At 41.2% G+C, this 15653-nt stretch overlaps 1 protein-coding gene across 7 annotated transcripts in view; it reads right to left on the bottom strand.

Annotated features, from left to right (window-relative positions):
- The window catches only part of sdk2b (sidekick cell adhesion molecule 2b), a 293816-nt gene extending 281262 nt beyond the window's left edge, over nucleotides 1–12554 (bottom strand). For 6 of the 7 annotated variants that reach the window (XM_085416873.1, XM_085416876.1, XM_085416874.1 and 3 more), the window contains exon 1: nucleotides 11644–12554. In XM_085416873.1, the coding sequence (XP_085272999.1) occupies nucleotides 11644–11782 (139 nt within the window). In that variant the 5' untranslated portion in view covers nucleotides 11783–12554. The remainder of the gene's footprint in view (nucleotides 1–11643) is intronic. The other variant, XM_085416879.1, reaches the window with a different exon arrangement.
- Between the last annotated feature and the right edge of the window lie 3099 nt (nucleotides 12555–15653).

Here is a 15653-nt window from a genome sequence, read left to right as displayed (position 1 = left end):
TAATGCACATCCTTAGTCTGCTTGTCTTCAGCAAACTGTTTGCAGGCTTTCTCATGCATTATCTTTAGAAGAGGCTTCCTTCTGGGACAGCAGCCATGTGATGCAGTGTGTGGCGTATGGTCTGAGCACTGACAGGCTGACCCTCCACGCCTTTAACCTCTGCAACAATGCTGGCAGCACTCATACATCTATTTTCAAAAGACAACCTCTGGATATGACGCTGAGCACTTGCACTCAACTTCTTCGGTCGACCATGGCGAGGTCTGTTCTGAGTGGGACCTGTCCTGTTAAACTGCTGTATGGTCTTGGCCACTGTGCTGCAGCTCAGTTTCAGGGTGTTGGCAATATTCTTATAGTCTAGGCCAGCGGTCCCCAACCTGTTTTGCGCCACGGACCGGTTTATGCCCGACAATATTTTCACGGACTGGTCTTAAGGTGTCGCGGATAAATACAACAAAATAAAACTAGTACCGGTACCGAAAAAAGGAAAATTTATTCATAACACACGTGAAAAGACCCAGGAAAACCGAGTAAACGATAAAAACGATAACAAAATAATGCTGAAAACCGATAAAAACCCTGAAAACTATGCATTTCACACCTGAGCCTCAACTCTCGCGGCCCGGTACCAAACGACTCACGGACCAGTACCGGTCTGAGGCCCGGGGGTTGGGGACCGCTGGTCTAGGCCATCTTTATGTAGAGTTCTTTTATTCAGATCCTCAGAGAAGTCTTTGCCATGACTTCCAGTGACCAGTATGAGAGAGTGTGAGAGCAATAACACCAAATTCAACACACCTGTTCTCCATTTGCACCTGAGACCTTGTAATACTAACGAGTCACATGACTCTGGCTAATTGGGCACAATTTGGATATTTTCATTTAGGGATGTACTCACTTTTGTTGCCAGCGGTTTAGGCAATAATGGATATGTGTTATTTAAAGGTGAGAGCAAATTTACACTGTTATACAAACTGTACAATGACTACTTTATATTGCATCAAAGTGTCATATCTTCAATGTTGTCCCATGAAAAGATACAATAAAATATTTACAAAACGGGTGGACGCACTTTTGTGAGATACTGTATATACACAAAAGTACCAAACTGGGTTAACAGGCAATGATCAGAATGTCTCACTCACCATTACCATCACTAAAGCTACTGTTTGAAGAAAATGAACATACAATATACAACTAACTACTGCGTATGCGATGCACGCAAAAAAGAAAAAACAAATGCGATGACATGTCATGTATGAACACTGGAACACCCCTCTCATGAGATTCTCTTTAAGCAGGCCATTATGGGATTTCTGGGTAAGGAAAACAAAGTAAGACACTACTGAAGGGTGGGTAAACCAATCATGTGTGCTTTAGCAAACATAATCATTTAAGTTAAGAATTTTCAGTGACTGTTTGATTTTAACTAAGAAATGTTTATTTAGAAAAGAAAAAAGAAACCCAAATGCATTCTGTTTAATTGCATGATGATGACTTGACTTGTTGTCTCATCTTTGTTATATGCTGTACAATGCAAACTTAGGATGATGAATGGTTGGTCCATCTGGTATTTCCTGCCCATATTCAGTTTTTCCATTAGTCATCATTTCTGCTGTAACTACCCACCTCACCCTCAGCCCCCAAAAAACAGCCACAAGAAACGAACACTGTCAAAACACTCGTTAACTTCTTTGTTTAAATAAAGCCCACACTCAGTGTAAATACCCAGAAGACCACGCTGGAATCTAAATTGTGACCACACAAATACCACTATAGTCAGTGAAGTCACTGGGGAGTTAAGCTTTTTACAACTTCCATAATTAGTAGTCCTGTTTTTATCTCGTTTTTAAAATGTAATCAGCTGTTTCACAGGGAGTTTATCAAAACTGAACTGCACTACTTTATAGTGTTTACGGTACATTTATGGTCTGACTAACACTTGGAGTACTAAATGAAAGACAAAGGTAAGCAACTCTGTTCCATGTAAACTCAAGCTAGTCTGCTCAGTGGTATTGTTATGGTTGTAGGGTCGGGATCCAAAGCAGCTCTTTACTTCTCTCACGTTATAACAGTTTTAAAGATTTCTGCTAGGCAGGAAGAATGATTTAGAGAGCTGTGGCGCTGGCCAATACACTGGGCCATCCACACTTCTTTTACCACTAGTATGTATTGTCTTCTCAAATGGCAATATAAAAGTAGGAGGCCATTTCACAAGACAGTGGAGTGCTGTGAAAAACAGTCACACAAATTTAAGCTATAGTTTTGAGTAAAAGGTCCCTGGCAGCTGTGGCTCCAAATCTCTCACCCCCTTTAACTGTCACATAATGGCTGCAGTGATGTACTGCAATGCCTGCCCAGTACTTAATGGTTATCTACTGCTGTACAGTAACAACAGGGCTCCTTCTCCTTAATATGCCACTTTTGCTAGACTAAAATATGGAGGGACCTCTTTACAAGCACTCCACAAAAATACTCTGTCTTCGGGTGAACACCTCACTCTGTTAACACAATACATAGAATGACAAAATGAAGTGAATGGCAAAATAAGAGATGGGATTCAATAGAAAACTGCCCCATTATACATAGCAATTAATCAATTACTGGGATTGAATCAATATTCCCCGCCCAGTTTGGCAGCCTGACAGCACTCAGGTGTAATTAAAATTGTTGCTATTGACAAATCAAGATGGATGGAGGGTCTGCCGCCTGCACTGATCAGCTCTGAGAGCGATTCACTCTGTGTGACAAACCTGTGGGATGGGTTTTGTTTTTTATGTGTGTGCGTCTACAAATGTGTGATTGGGTATCGCATCAGTGAATGTGTGCACGGTGTCAGTAAGGCTGCAATTAGCGTCCCTAAGTTGAGGTCAAGCACAAGTAATGCACAAGGTCAAAGCCCAGTGTCCAAACATCCATTTCACTCTGCCACCTTCTATTATCACTGGGTTATTCCCATTAAGCTGACTGCTAAGAGTGTTAAATAATTTAGTCATGTGTAAAGTCTATCCAAGCAAATGATGATCAAGATGTTAATCTAATCTCATCTAAATTTAGGAAAGTGCTCAAGTGTAAAGTATACAGAAAAGCTATGAAAGTATGTCTGTCTTTCAAAGTGGAACATTTTCTTCCACCTTTCAGAGTCACAGATAAAATAGGAATCTCAATTAGAAGGTGATATCAGATTCTAAGCCTTTAAGATGATACCAGCAGGGTAGCTGAATGTGGTGATGGATGAGCAGCTGGCTAGTATTTAGTATTTATTTATTTATTGTCATTGTCAAGAACAATGAAATTGCGTTTGGGGCTTCCATACAACCCAAAAAAAAAGAAGAAAATAATAAATACCCCTTAAGAAAGCAATCAGGAGCTTGTCAGCCTTCAAGGGACAAAAATGTCACACACAGACTCACAAAAGTTTCAAATAAAGGCTTTGATTAGCTTCCAGTTAATTGGCGATGCTGCGATCACCTTTTTTTTTTCTCCCTTTCCCCTCTGCCTCATTCCATCTTTGACCATCTTTCTTTTCACATAAGACAACATTTATAAATTACAGCTGCAAAAAAAATTATTTCAACAGTGCTTGGTGTTTACATGAAGCTTGGCAGGAGTCAAAGGAACTCTTCAAAAGCAATATCAGAGGCGTCAATGATCAGTGCAAAAATAAAAATGCCAGAACATTCTTTTTCTGAGATGTAAGACATTTATTATTGAGGGATCTATGCCTTAAATCTCTTGAGACTGGCCCTTAAGCATTAAACAGAACAAAAAACGGAAAATAAGAACAATGTTTCATGAATTTGAACACAATTTTCAAAGAAGTGTCACGAAGGAGTAATTTATTGCACTATTAAAAAAGGAAGACAATTTCAATCCCACACAGCTAACGCATTAAAAACGCATCCCATTAGTCCATTTCTGGTTTTTACCTCTCAGTCAGTTAAAAGGTTAACATATTAACACAGGGAAACAAATTAGCAACTGCAGAGAAGGCAATGCATCATTCAGTATACTTTTCTTTTAAAGCTTTAGAAAATAAAGGCTGTAATTGTCAAGTATATGAAAAATTAAAGGAGTGCTTTCTATGCCACAGGCAAGTGGCAAAAGTGAGGCAGGAAAATTAAGCGATATACAGAATCTTCTATAAACTATCTGACATATAAAACTCTGATGTCCTGGTTGCTTTCTTAGGAAATGCTATAAATTTGTGAGGTTTAAAGAAAATCTATTTGTTTGTGTGCAGCTTATGAGTGCTGGGATAGCTTATTAGCTGTGAAAATTGTCAAAATGCTGACTTCCACATTGGTGCTTTGTTCTACAGTAAAACAGTATAGACTATACATTGCCAGCTCTCACTCGAGCTTAAGACCAACAAGAAAGGAAGGATGCACTACCCTCTGCTGCTGTTCAGCAGAAAATTCTCAAGGAGGTAGACATCCAAATTAGTGAAAAACTGACATCAATAAGGTTATCAAGTACCCATTTATTTATACATTCAACCAATCGTACTGGGAGAAAAGTGATAAACACAGACCTGTTCACATTTTCCCTGAAATTCTTTAGCATGTTTCTCCAACTGGACCAGTCCTACACAACAATTGTGACCAAATGCAGCCAATTCTCTGTAAAAGAAAAGCCTAGATGATGTAATGCATGAGATGCTTATTCATAAGAAAGAAACCAGTTTGGATGCGATACCTGGAGAGAAAGAAAAATCTCCTGTATCGAAATGTTAAAGCAGCCCCACACAAACATATTCAAATGTCATTAGATGGTTGAATCGAAAACACTGCCTTAGAAAATAGAAAGCCCATTCAGACCCAAATGAATAAACACACTCATTTTGTATATAATGTGTGAGTAATAGCTCATAACAGCAAGGTTATCCGTCAAATGCATCTGGAAGTGGAAAAAGACTCATGTTCTAATAGTTCTCTTCATTCCACAGTATTATTATGTAAAGCATAAAAATGTATTCTCTCATCAAATCAAAGCACCCTACAAATCAAAGTTAAGGCAATTACAATCTTATTCCACCCTTTCAAATGGCAACAGCTGTTTCCCCATGGTCAAAATTGCAGCATAATTGCACACGGTAGCATATGGTTATGGCTGATTAATCCAACTGGGGGTGAAGGCCCATTATTCCTGCATGGGATGGGTAAATAGGCAGTGGATCCGAGTGCTGGATAGACGGGTAATGGGATGGCGAAAAAGGGAATGGGCCTTTGATGAGATGTCTGTTAAAAATGGCGTGATTGTCAGAATCGATCAGACCCTCTACAGTCCTTATCCAAGTCTTTAAAATGATCTGCTTGTCATCCGGTTTCTTCAACACAGAGTAATGCCAGTGGTGCAAATCTATTCAGAAAGGAGGAACAGTTTAGTCCGAGCCCCTTTTATTATACGATATGTATTGCTGTGGGCATTTCCAATTTAATCCCCCTTCATGAACTCCATGAACTAGTAGTGGGGACATTATTGTAGCTCCAGGGGAACCCGGTGTGCATGCCAGAGATGTGATAGTTAAGACTGCTTACTGGTTTGTGGGCTTAGACTGGCCACCGCTTGTAAACAGATGAACACCCACAAGCCCATAGAGCTAATGTATGCATTCAAATTCATAGTTCGCCAGCAAACACACTCACACAAAACACATCCCCCAGGGAACAGCAATTACAGGGTTCATAGGTGGTTTCCAAAGCCTCCAGCCAATCTGAGTGCATTTCAATTGTAAACACACAAGGATCCACATGAGTGCGTTGGGTTTGGGGGCCTCCTGAAGCTAGTGTCACTCTAAGGTCTGTGCTCATTTCCATCTAGCCAGATGAGGGATGATGATGGTAAACAGGCCTTGACTGTGACTCCCCCCTGCCTGTTGCGGGTTGCATAATGTCCTACTTAAACAGTGAGGGAAAAGTTCAAGTCTGTAATCACATTCATACCTCCCGCTTATTATTTTGTTGAAGTCTTTTTGGAGTCCAATTTGAAGGACGTAAGCAAGAGCCGATCATGCTCACTACAAGGTATTGTGCACTGGAATCCCACGTGTGTGGCACAGAAGTACAGAAGGCCCCCAGATGCTAATTTAACAAGCTGTGAGAGTGCACAAGTGTGGCTTGGCTTGCCTCAGCAAATATGAAAAACACAGGATATGCTTTCAGCACAGTGATATTAAAACAAGGTGGAATGCCCTACTGTAAATCCTTCAATCCATTCGCAGTGCATAAACCTTGTTCATGCCGAGGCTTTATTGTTCCAGCTCACACACAGTAGATCGAAAGGAGCACAGGCTTCAAAAGGAAAAAAAAAGCCAACCCCAAAAAAACACTGTAGTGTTCTTTCTGAAAAGCCAAGTACAATAAACATGTAAGCTATCAGTGTTCTCCACACCGTACATCAAAGGGTAAATACTAACACCTGTAAATAAAGGTGCACAAAACGCACAAGCTCAGCTTTTACAAATACATTCTTCAAACCACCTTCAACTTCTGCCGTGCATGAAAATGTGCACCCACAAACACGGGGAACAAATGGAGCAATAATTTCTGTGCAGGTATTCTAACTTGGCCAAGTGCAAAGCAGAATGATCAAAGAAGAACATGTCAGAGAAAAAAAAGACAGTCAGCAGTGCTGGTTTAATCCAGTATAGTCACTGCCCCAATTAGACTATATGACTGAACAATGAAGCCAACTCATCATCACTACTAAAGCCAAAAGGGAGAAGAGTACACCCTCTGTTTTTTGGATTCACAAAAATATTCAAATTGCTTTCAGTCATTCAGCAATGACCCTTGTCTCTCTCAGTGTATACTGACAATTCCCAGCTGGTCTGGGTGGCCTCTTTTCCCATTCCCAGAAGCCAAATTAATAACCATGCAAAGACAAATAGGACAGCCATGGCAAACAGACTCCTTTGTGCCATGTTCCAGGCAGTGGGCAAAATGACAGCGGCTTAAAGAGACTATTTGTGAATTAGGCTACTACATCATTGCCTCAGTTTGTTCTGGTCAAACTGTCTGGACTGCACAGCACTTAGAATAGCATAATCTGAAATTTCCAATTTTCCAATAAAATGCCTCTTTTTGAGGTTACATAGCTATTTCCAAGAGAGAAGCTGGTTGAAATTTTAGGATTTAACTTCTTACAATGTTCCATGAACTAAAAATGAAAAAAGGGAGAGCGTCTGGCATGCCAATGGGGGAATTTAGGGAAGCAATCACAGAACAGAAAGTTGTGAAATGGTATCGATTATTCCTTGCTATTGTTACTTTGCAGCACCCTGTAGGAAGTGAGCCACTGTTGGTGGCTCCATATTTATGCCACCTCTCTTCACGTTAAACTCTCATCCTTTCTTTCCCATCTAAGCGCATCAATTTTTACACTATTTTGTCACAAAGATCAAACAGCAGACGACCATAATCAGGATCATTTTCCTCCTCTTCCTATTCTTCTCCCTCCGCGATGATTCTCCGGGGAAGTGACAGTTCATGTTCTGTTGGTTCTACATCATGAAGAATTGTTCATCCTAATTAAATAATTCATTGTGCAATTTAAAGAACAGCCTCCGACTCAAGCAAAAGCACCACTTGTGAGCAATACAAGTTTACAGAAAACTTCTCACGTTGATAGTGTGCAGAGAGTGTTTCTTTATATTTCTCTTTGAAGTGTTTTTTTTTTTAAACATATATCTAAGCAATTAGTACGCTCTGTCATAAATTTTCAAAGACTATGTGTGGCAATTTGATAACATAGTCCCACTCTTAACCTTTTTGGCTGTATGGTACTGCAAAATTGGGCCAAGATCAATAAATAAAAGTCCCACTTCAAAAAGCTCTGAAAGTGCTATCCAGAGAGAAAAACAGAAGGTCTTTAGTTACACCTCTCTCTTAGACTTGCCACTACTAGAGACCTTCGGTGGGTAGTTTTGTTTTATTGAATGTAGCGCACTGAAACTCTAGACATCCCTCTGAGAAATCTATCACTGGACTTTGACCATGAGTTTTCTTGCCAGCCCTGAATACTAAAAGCGATATGTTGTGACCTTTTGCCAAAGTGCTGGCTGCAGGGATCTACGACAGCCTCGCTTTTTTTCCTCTCCTTCCCTTTGAAAATCATTTCACAGGGCACAGCTGCTACAAGGAAACAGAGATCCCCAGTCTGTCAATTAAGATGAGTGACAAATCAGGACATTTGTAGTCTGGAGACATTCTCTCAACCCCTCTGTCTCCACAAATCATTCTCAGTCCAATCTCAGTTGATTCTTTTTTTTTTTGGCTTAGCTCAATTCACTTACTTCAGCTTTGTTCAAATCCATAACAATAAGTTTCAGTAATCCTACAAAGAACATGTGTACTTGCTACTAATAAAAATGTGATACACAAAAGACCAAAGGTGACTGTAAAGGGTAACAGGAAATAGATTAATAGTCTTGGTTTAAAGTGTCCCTTGCTCACTATACACAGTGTTTCAGGCACTTGCAGTCGGAGGTTTATCTCCAAAGGGGCTGGAAATTACCTTCTCAAGTGTGGGCAAATAAAACACACAATGACCATTTAGTGGAACAGATGAGTCACATCAAGGTAACAAAAATGCAAAAACCTCTATCTCAACATTTCTCCCTTGAAAATGCAGCTTTTACTTTCATCGAAACAAGTCAAGAGCTTTCCCCAAAAGGCAACCATCTCCTTTCATTCACACAATTTCAATCAACTTTCCTCTAAGATTGAAAATGGAGATGACGCACTGCACTTCTATGATTGTGTCAAGATTCATGTCCAATACATTAAGCTACAAACACACCACAGCTCTAAAAATGTTGTGGCTGATTCCTGCGCCATGTCCTAGTAGCGCCACGCACCCTGTCATAACCACGCTTACTAATGTTAATCTGAGTGCCACTCCTCTGACAGAATGAAATCCTGAAGTCCCTGCGAAGCTCCTCGAGTTGAGCTGTAGCTAGTCAACATAATCTGCAGACGTTGAGTGACGCCGATGTGTCTGTGCCAAACATGACATTCCAATAGAGTCCTCCCCTGCTGCTCAAAGCTCCAAAATAGACATGTTAGAAATGACAAAACCAGCAGGCGAGCCCAGCATTGTCTCGGCATGACCTCAGTAAGCGACTGAGAGTGAACAGTGGGGACAGACCAGACAGCTCTTGTAACTGTCACTTTAAACACAATATCCAGACTGAGTTTGCAGAAAGGCTTTTTTATTCAATTTCAAGACAAGAGTGTGCTTATGTGTCAGTAACCAAAAATAAGGTGTTTAAAAGTTAAAGGGTCTTTGTTTAAACCACGGAATACTTTCCTATTTTGGATAAATCAGAACTACTCATGGACTAAATGCAAGTTTTTTGCCATCAGTTTAATCCTGATGTACATCATTTAATAATGAGACATTTTTTTACTCTTTTCCCTGCCACACAATGACGATGAGTGACAATGTATGAAATAAAAGGACCGAAGAAGATCCCTCTTTGCTCACCAAGCCCTAAAGCAAGACTTCATAGCACTTTGGTCTGATGAAGGCTGTTCTCCCATCGTTAAAAAGCTGTTTTAGCAGACTGGTCATTAAAATAAGGCAAGCACTGGCTGACATGTCCATCCAGAGGCAGGCTACTTGCCTCATCATGTTCTTTAATCATCGGGTGGAAAGAGAGCATCCCACACTGGGGTCACTTTCAACGAGCTGCACTCTGAATGGTCTGAAGAGAGTCCAATTAAATCCTACATTTTCTGACCCAAGAGTGACTATGTGATGGAATCTGAGAGCTGCTGCTGGATGGATTGAGCAGAAAGAGAGTGAGAGTGATTGCAAGCCTTCATCCCCAACATACATAGTCACATGCATGCATAATTTCTGTATGCATCAGTGCATAACCACAGAAAAACTCGCAAAACATTCTCCCCGGGCCACCTCTGTAAATAATGTGTTCTTATTTAACTTGCTTGGTTAAATAAGCATTCAGAAGGAAAGAAAGAAGAGTGGGGCAAAGCATCTAGAATCAGATACAAACAGCAGGAGAGAAGCAGTTATAGAAAACGAGAAAGCAACAATGTCAGGACTCTTAATCCCTAGGACACATGAGTTATCAATCTGTTGTAAATGTCAAACGCGGGGATATGCCCCTGTGAACGATGGATATCTGCCTTGTTTGTTTGTGTGTGCACATTTTTTTTAAATTCATCTTTCCTACATTGTATTATTGAGTAAGCCCCACAAGAGCTTAGAGTCTATCTTGAGCGGCAATACTCTCTCTTCATAGAGCCATCAGTACCTGAATCCCAACAACCTGAGCGGAGGTGGTGCAGCAGAGGAAGGCAAAGAATGAGAAGATTGTCATCCTGAGACTGTCACAGTCTCCTGATCCATGTTCAGAGTAGATATGTTTGAACATATCTACTCTGAACATGCCTGAATGAGAGGTCAAAGAGACACAGTACAAGAGTTCCACTTTGTGCAGTGTGTGATGAAGCTTTGAAGTGTGAAGAAAGAGGACAACCCTCAGTCAAGTTCATCATGTTTCCATTTTCATTTTCTAGCAATTTTCCAGGCTCTACTTCAGCGAGGAACCCCTGGAGCAACAGCAAGGACCCATGGTGCAAACTCCTGACCCCACTAAATGTGCGTTTGAATCAAAGTGACAGTAATGTACACGTTAATCTCCCGGAGCAACTAGGTTTTCTTTTAGAATATTTAAAAAAAAAAAAAAAAAAAAGCAACCGACTTTAGCATAACAGCATAAAAAATAAAACACCCTGCAGCTCTGTGATAGGTGGATAAAAATGAAAGGAAGAATGCCTGAGGTTACAGTAGACTCCCTTTCTGGGCACCGAGTCTCCACAGAAATATTACAGGAGATCTTGTGGGATTATTGCGCTGAGAATTTGACTCATGAAAAACAGATAATAAAAAAAAAGAAGATAAACGCCACCGATTCCCTGTGAACTGCCACACTTGGCTGGTGCTTCCCTCCGCTCAGGCTGCATAATTCTCAGAAAACCAATTAATTTTCAACATTTGATACTTTACCTCTCTGTGCCCGCTCTAATCGTTGCATTTCAATATGTATGTATTTGTTTGCCGCGCAAAGTTTAGTTTCCTGCGGGGAAGAGTGATTAATTATTTTGTACTTATTAATCAGCTTAACGTTTTAACAGCTTGGCTCGTAATGGCACGTGACATCAGAGGGGCTCATTATACATGTTCAAACTGTAAAACAAAAAAACAGCAGTAAAAAAAAAGAAATAAATAAGAGTATTCGTTAAAACAGTCTTTTTTGAAAACTTGAGAAACCTTAAAATGTGTCTCATTAGATTCTAGACTTAACCCACATCGGTGTGGATGAACTCAATGAAGTTTGATATACGTTAAGTGTGGGGGAAAACTAAGCCTATTTTAAATGTTTATTAAACGTGAGAGTGGTGCCACATTTAACAGAGCTCAGCATCTCACTGATGTGAAGCCTAATGAGAAAATTGTGGGCTACGTGCAAAAGGATGAAGACTGCAAAACTCCGGTGCCACACCACGCCGGAAAGGGTTCCATGTTAACATCTAACACAGCAGGTAGCTACAAACACCAATGGGCCGGTGTGATCGGTTCATCGGTACAGTAGCGATCCAACACTCTTCTTACCTTGAGGTTGTGCGCAGTGGATGAGTAAGGAAAAAAATAAAATCCATGCGACGCGCCACATCGATCTGTTAAAGGAGTCCTCAAACATGGTCCCAAACCTGGAGGACTGGACAACAAGTGCCCGGTGAGCTTTAAGCATGCCGTAGTGGCCGAGTCCCGCCGTGGCTGTGGTGCCGTTCGCCTGCTGCTTGATTCGCTCTGTCAGGAGGACCTGCGACCACTAAAGTCGAGCAGAGCGCACCGACCTCGGAGCGCAAAACCAAGCCTCTGCCGTAGCCTGTGGCGACCGGAGAAATTCGGTCAAACTGTGTGTTTGTTTTACAGTCTAAGTTCGCTGCAGTTCCACGAGCCTCGTTGATGGTAAAATATTTTCGTAGGAGTACCGAAACAGAGCGCGTTTGTTTATCTGAAGGATGCAACTCAATTAGATGAATCCAGGTTAAGTCCAAGTACAGTCTGTCTCTTGCTGCACCTGTAAGAAGGAAAGCTGCACCTCATAGAACACCTTTCCCCACTTACACGTCGTGCGTCCTTGAGAGGCTGGTTTGTTCTTTTTCTTCGTCTTCTTCTCTTTACTTAACTTCCTCCTTCGCCTTGTCCCCGGCGGAGTGCTTAGGTGTTTTTGTTCTTTCTCTTTTCTTCTTCTCCAAAGCACAGAACAGACTTTTCCTCGAATCCTTTCCTTTCTGAAGAGGAGCGCCACAAATGGAGCACACCCCCCGTAAAGTTCCTCCCCAGAGCGCACCGTCAAGGTCGCCAATTTGCTTTGACAGGAGCGGAGAAGAACTACAGCAGTTCGCTGAGCGGAGAATGGGGGGCGGTGGGGAGAGAAACTTGCATGCAGTCACAGGATGAGAGTGGGAGCCGTGCCGTAGAGGAAAGCCTGGTTGCCGGTGCCTCGGATGAGGACGAGTCCCGGGTTCTTCGTGAGGTAACGCTGGGATCTGATGCTTCAGCAGCAGCGCAGCGCATGATGCCACCATGCGGCCATGCGCAAAAACACATCTCCTGTTACAATACAGCCAAGCACATGGTTTCAGGAGAGGATTTTATTGCTTTCCACATTACACAAAGGTGGAATGAATATAGTCCTTTGTTAAAATGATTTAAGGAGCATGCGTCCGGCTTGTGCTGCCAAGAATGTAGTGGTTCTTAGGGTGCCTGTGGAGAAATCACTATGATATTTCTGCGGGGATTTATAGGCTAATGTGTCTGAGTTTACTGACCTTGTAGTACTTTTTATCCCCCGTGGTATCATTAGAGGGATTTATATTTTGGCTGCATTTTAATACTTTGAGCTATGATACTGTATGTTTTTGTAGCACTTTCTGTATTGCTCTTTTCCTTTTTTCGCTGAGGCTACAGGATGTAATTCTCGATGCTATTTGAGGTGCATGGCATGAATATAAAAGGCGCAAATGGGTGTGCTAAGTCGTTACACAGCCAAGACTGAAACTGCTGCACGTTATCTTCTCTGTGTGTAGGAGAAGGAGGAAGACAAGGAGGAGGAGGAGGCTGTGAGAAGAGAATCGTTGGAAGACAGAAGGAGGAAGAGCAGAGAAGGGTGGTTGGTGAGCAAATGTTTCCAAAATGACAGTATCACTAAAGTGGAAGTCAAGGAAGAGAATGAGAGAGCCTGACTGAGCAAATGTTCATGTCCTGAAAATGACAGTGCCTTGCCAGGAGAAAACAGGAGTGCTTAGTGTTTGTAATTTTTTTTTGTTTGTTTGTTTGTTTTTTGTTGTTGTTTTAACAAATGACGAGGCCCATCTAAGCCACCACAGGGCAGCTTGGAAATAATGCACCATGATAATAGCTTCTGCTATTTCCGCACAAGAGTTTCAGCTTCCTTTTGGCTTTCTCCTTCTTATTCAAAAATGCGATACCTTGCACAAAGTTAATAATAGGAGAGTTACCATCATGAAAATCAAGATGGAGTGCTTCCCTGGCCAGCCTTAGGGCATCTCAGAAAACCAGTTATGATTTTTCAAGTATTTACTGTGACTGAACTCAGCAAGAGGGTAATTTTGAAAATCCCTGGACACAGTATTTTGAGCCATAGCTTTCTGCAGACAAGTGGTAATCCATTTGTTTGTGCGTTTGTGTGTGTGTGTGTGTGTGTCCACCCCACACCCCTCCTTTCCCTGCAGATGCCAACAATGCCAGGTGTTAGCTCCTGGTGTTGTTGAGCAATGGCTAGTTGTGATCACAGGTGCTAAAGTAGCTTAGTGCAAGCTGTACTCAGTGTGTGTGTGTGTGTGTGTGTGTGTGTGTGTGTGTGTGTGTGTGTGTGTGTGTGTGTACACATGTTTAGACAGCTTTGTGAGGACAGAAAATTGGCATGCTACTATACTTGTGGGGACCAACAGTCACTTATGGGGGAAAAATGCCTGTCTCCACAAGTTAGAAGGCATTTTTGAGGCTCAAAGTGTGGTTTTACTCTCAGGGTTACAATTAAGTATGGTTGGGTTTAGGCTGAGGGTTACGATAAGGCATTCATTTTTGATGGTTAGGGTTAGGGTAAGCGGCTTGGGAAGCATTATGTCAATGCAATGTCCTCACTAAGATATGAAAACAAGTGTGTGTGTGTGTATCTCTCTCTCTGTGTGTGTGTGTGTGTCTTACCATTGTTCCTCACAACTGATTTTCATTCATTTTTTGTTTTGCAGAATGATTGGACATTATTTCAAGTGATGAAATGCATGATTTGGAGCAAAATGCCTTTAAAACACATTAAAAAAAACCCAATGGTAAGTTTTGGGTTATTTTTGGTGATGTGTTCACACCTTTTGCTCCACAGCTTATCAAAGAGCACATTTTTTGTTACCTATTTCAAAATGAACCTTTGAGTGTGAAGTGCAGCATTGACCACTCTTTTCATTTCATTTCAATCAACAAAATAAAAGACAGGCTCTAAGCTAAAATTTCCACCTCTCTTTTCGGAGGCCTTAAGGAGAGCAACACATTAAAAGAAAAAAAGAGATGGAGAGACATCTTTGAATGACAAAATACATTGCTGTTTGCTCAGACCAAAAGTCTGACTGGCAGTTCTGACTTTCACCTGCATTTGGTAAGAACTTGAAAAGCATGACTACATATAGATGGGAAAAAAACACAGCAAAAGCTTAAAAAGTGAAGTGATATCAGAGGAATTTTCTATTATGCCCAGATGGAAAGCGAGAGAGGTCAGAAAACCAAGAGGAAGATAGGCTGGAGGGAAGACTCTTGAATGCTTCAGAAAGGTCCCTGAACTCCACCTCCTCCTCCACACACACACACAAACATTTCCTACTCTGCTGTCCTGATATAGAACTAACCGATATAGAACTAACCCCAGTGATAACTGGAGAGTACTACTGGATTCATTAACCTCCAACAACATTTTCGTATGGGATAATATAGCTTGTAAAATGATGACACGTAAGAAAAAAAAAGTAGAGCAGCAGATCCAGGTCTTTAAAGGGTTTACAACTATTTATCAAACATTTCTCACACCATTAATATTTCTCTGTCAGTTAGAGCTTGGATAGGCATCAAAGGAATATGGATTTTCTTAACCAAAAGGAAAGCTCCATCCTCTCCTGCACCACTCTGGCCAGTCTTGCTAGAGGTTTAATGAACTGGAACGAGTGGGGGATAATGGGAATGCAAGCACAGCGGGAGACCAATGGGGTGATGAGTGGTTCTTATTACCTGTGAGGCCAATTACAATAAAGATCTGTCAAAATGTCCCTTTGACAGAGGAAGGCCCTGCTGACCATCTGAACCACCCCAGTCAAAGAAACACAATATAGAGAACAGAATAGTTTAGATGAATTATTATGTTCATTTAGGTTCAGGCCAGTTAAAGTCTTGGAATCTTTAGGAACTTGCCTATAAGCAGTCTTAGTCGTACTCAAACTGCATGTCGGGTTTTGTTTTTTGTCTTTTGACACACACGCACACACAGAGTATATAAATGTTTTAATGAGTTCAGAGATGAAATTCATATGCATGTACCACCTACCGCA

The sequence above is a fragment of the Rhamphochromis longiceps genome, linkage group LG8, assembly GCF_057381845.1.
Source record: "Rhamphochromis longiceps isolate RC_006_pf linkage group LG8, R_longiceps_female_GT1.1, whole genome shotgun sequence".
Classification (NCBI taxonomy): Eukaryota; Metazoa; Chordata; class Actinopteri; order Cichliformes; family Cichlidae; genus Rhamphochromis; species Rhamphochromis longiceps.
The sequence above is the reverse complement of the archived record's forward strand: the minus strand, read 5'-3'. Positions and strand labels throughout refer to the sequence as shown.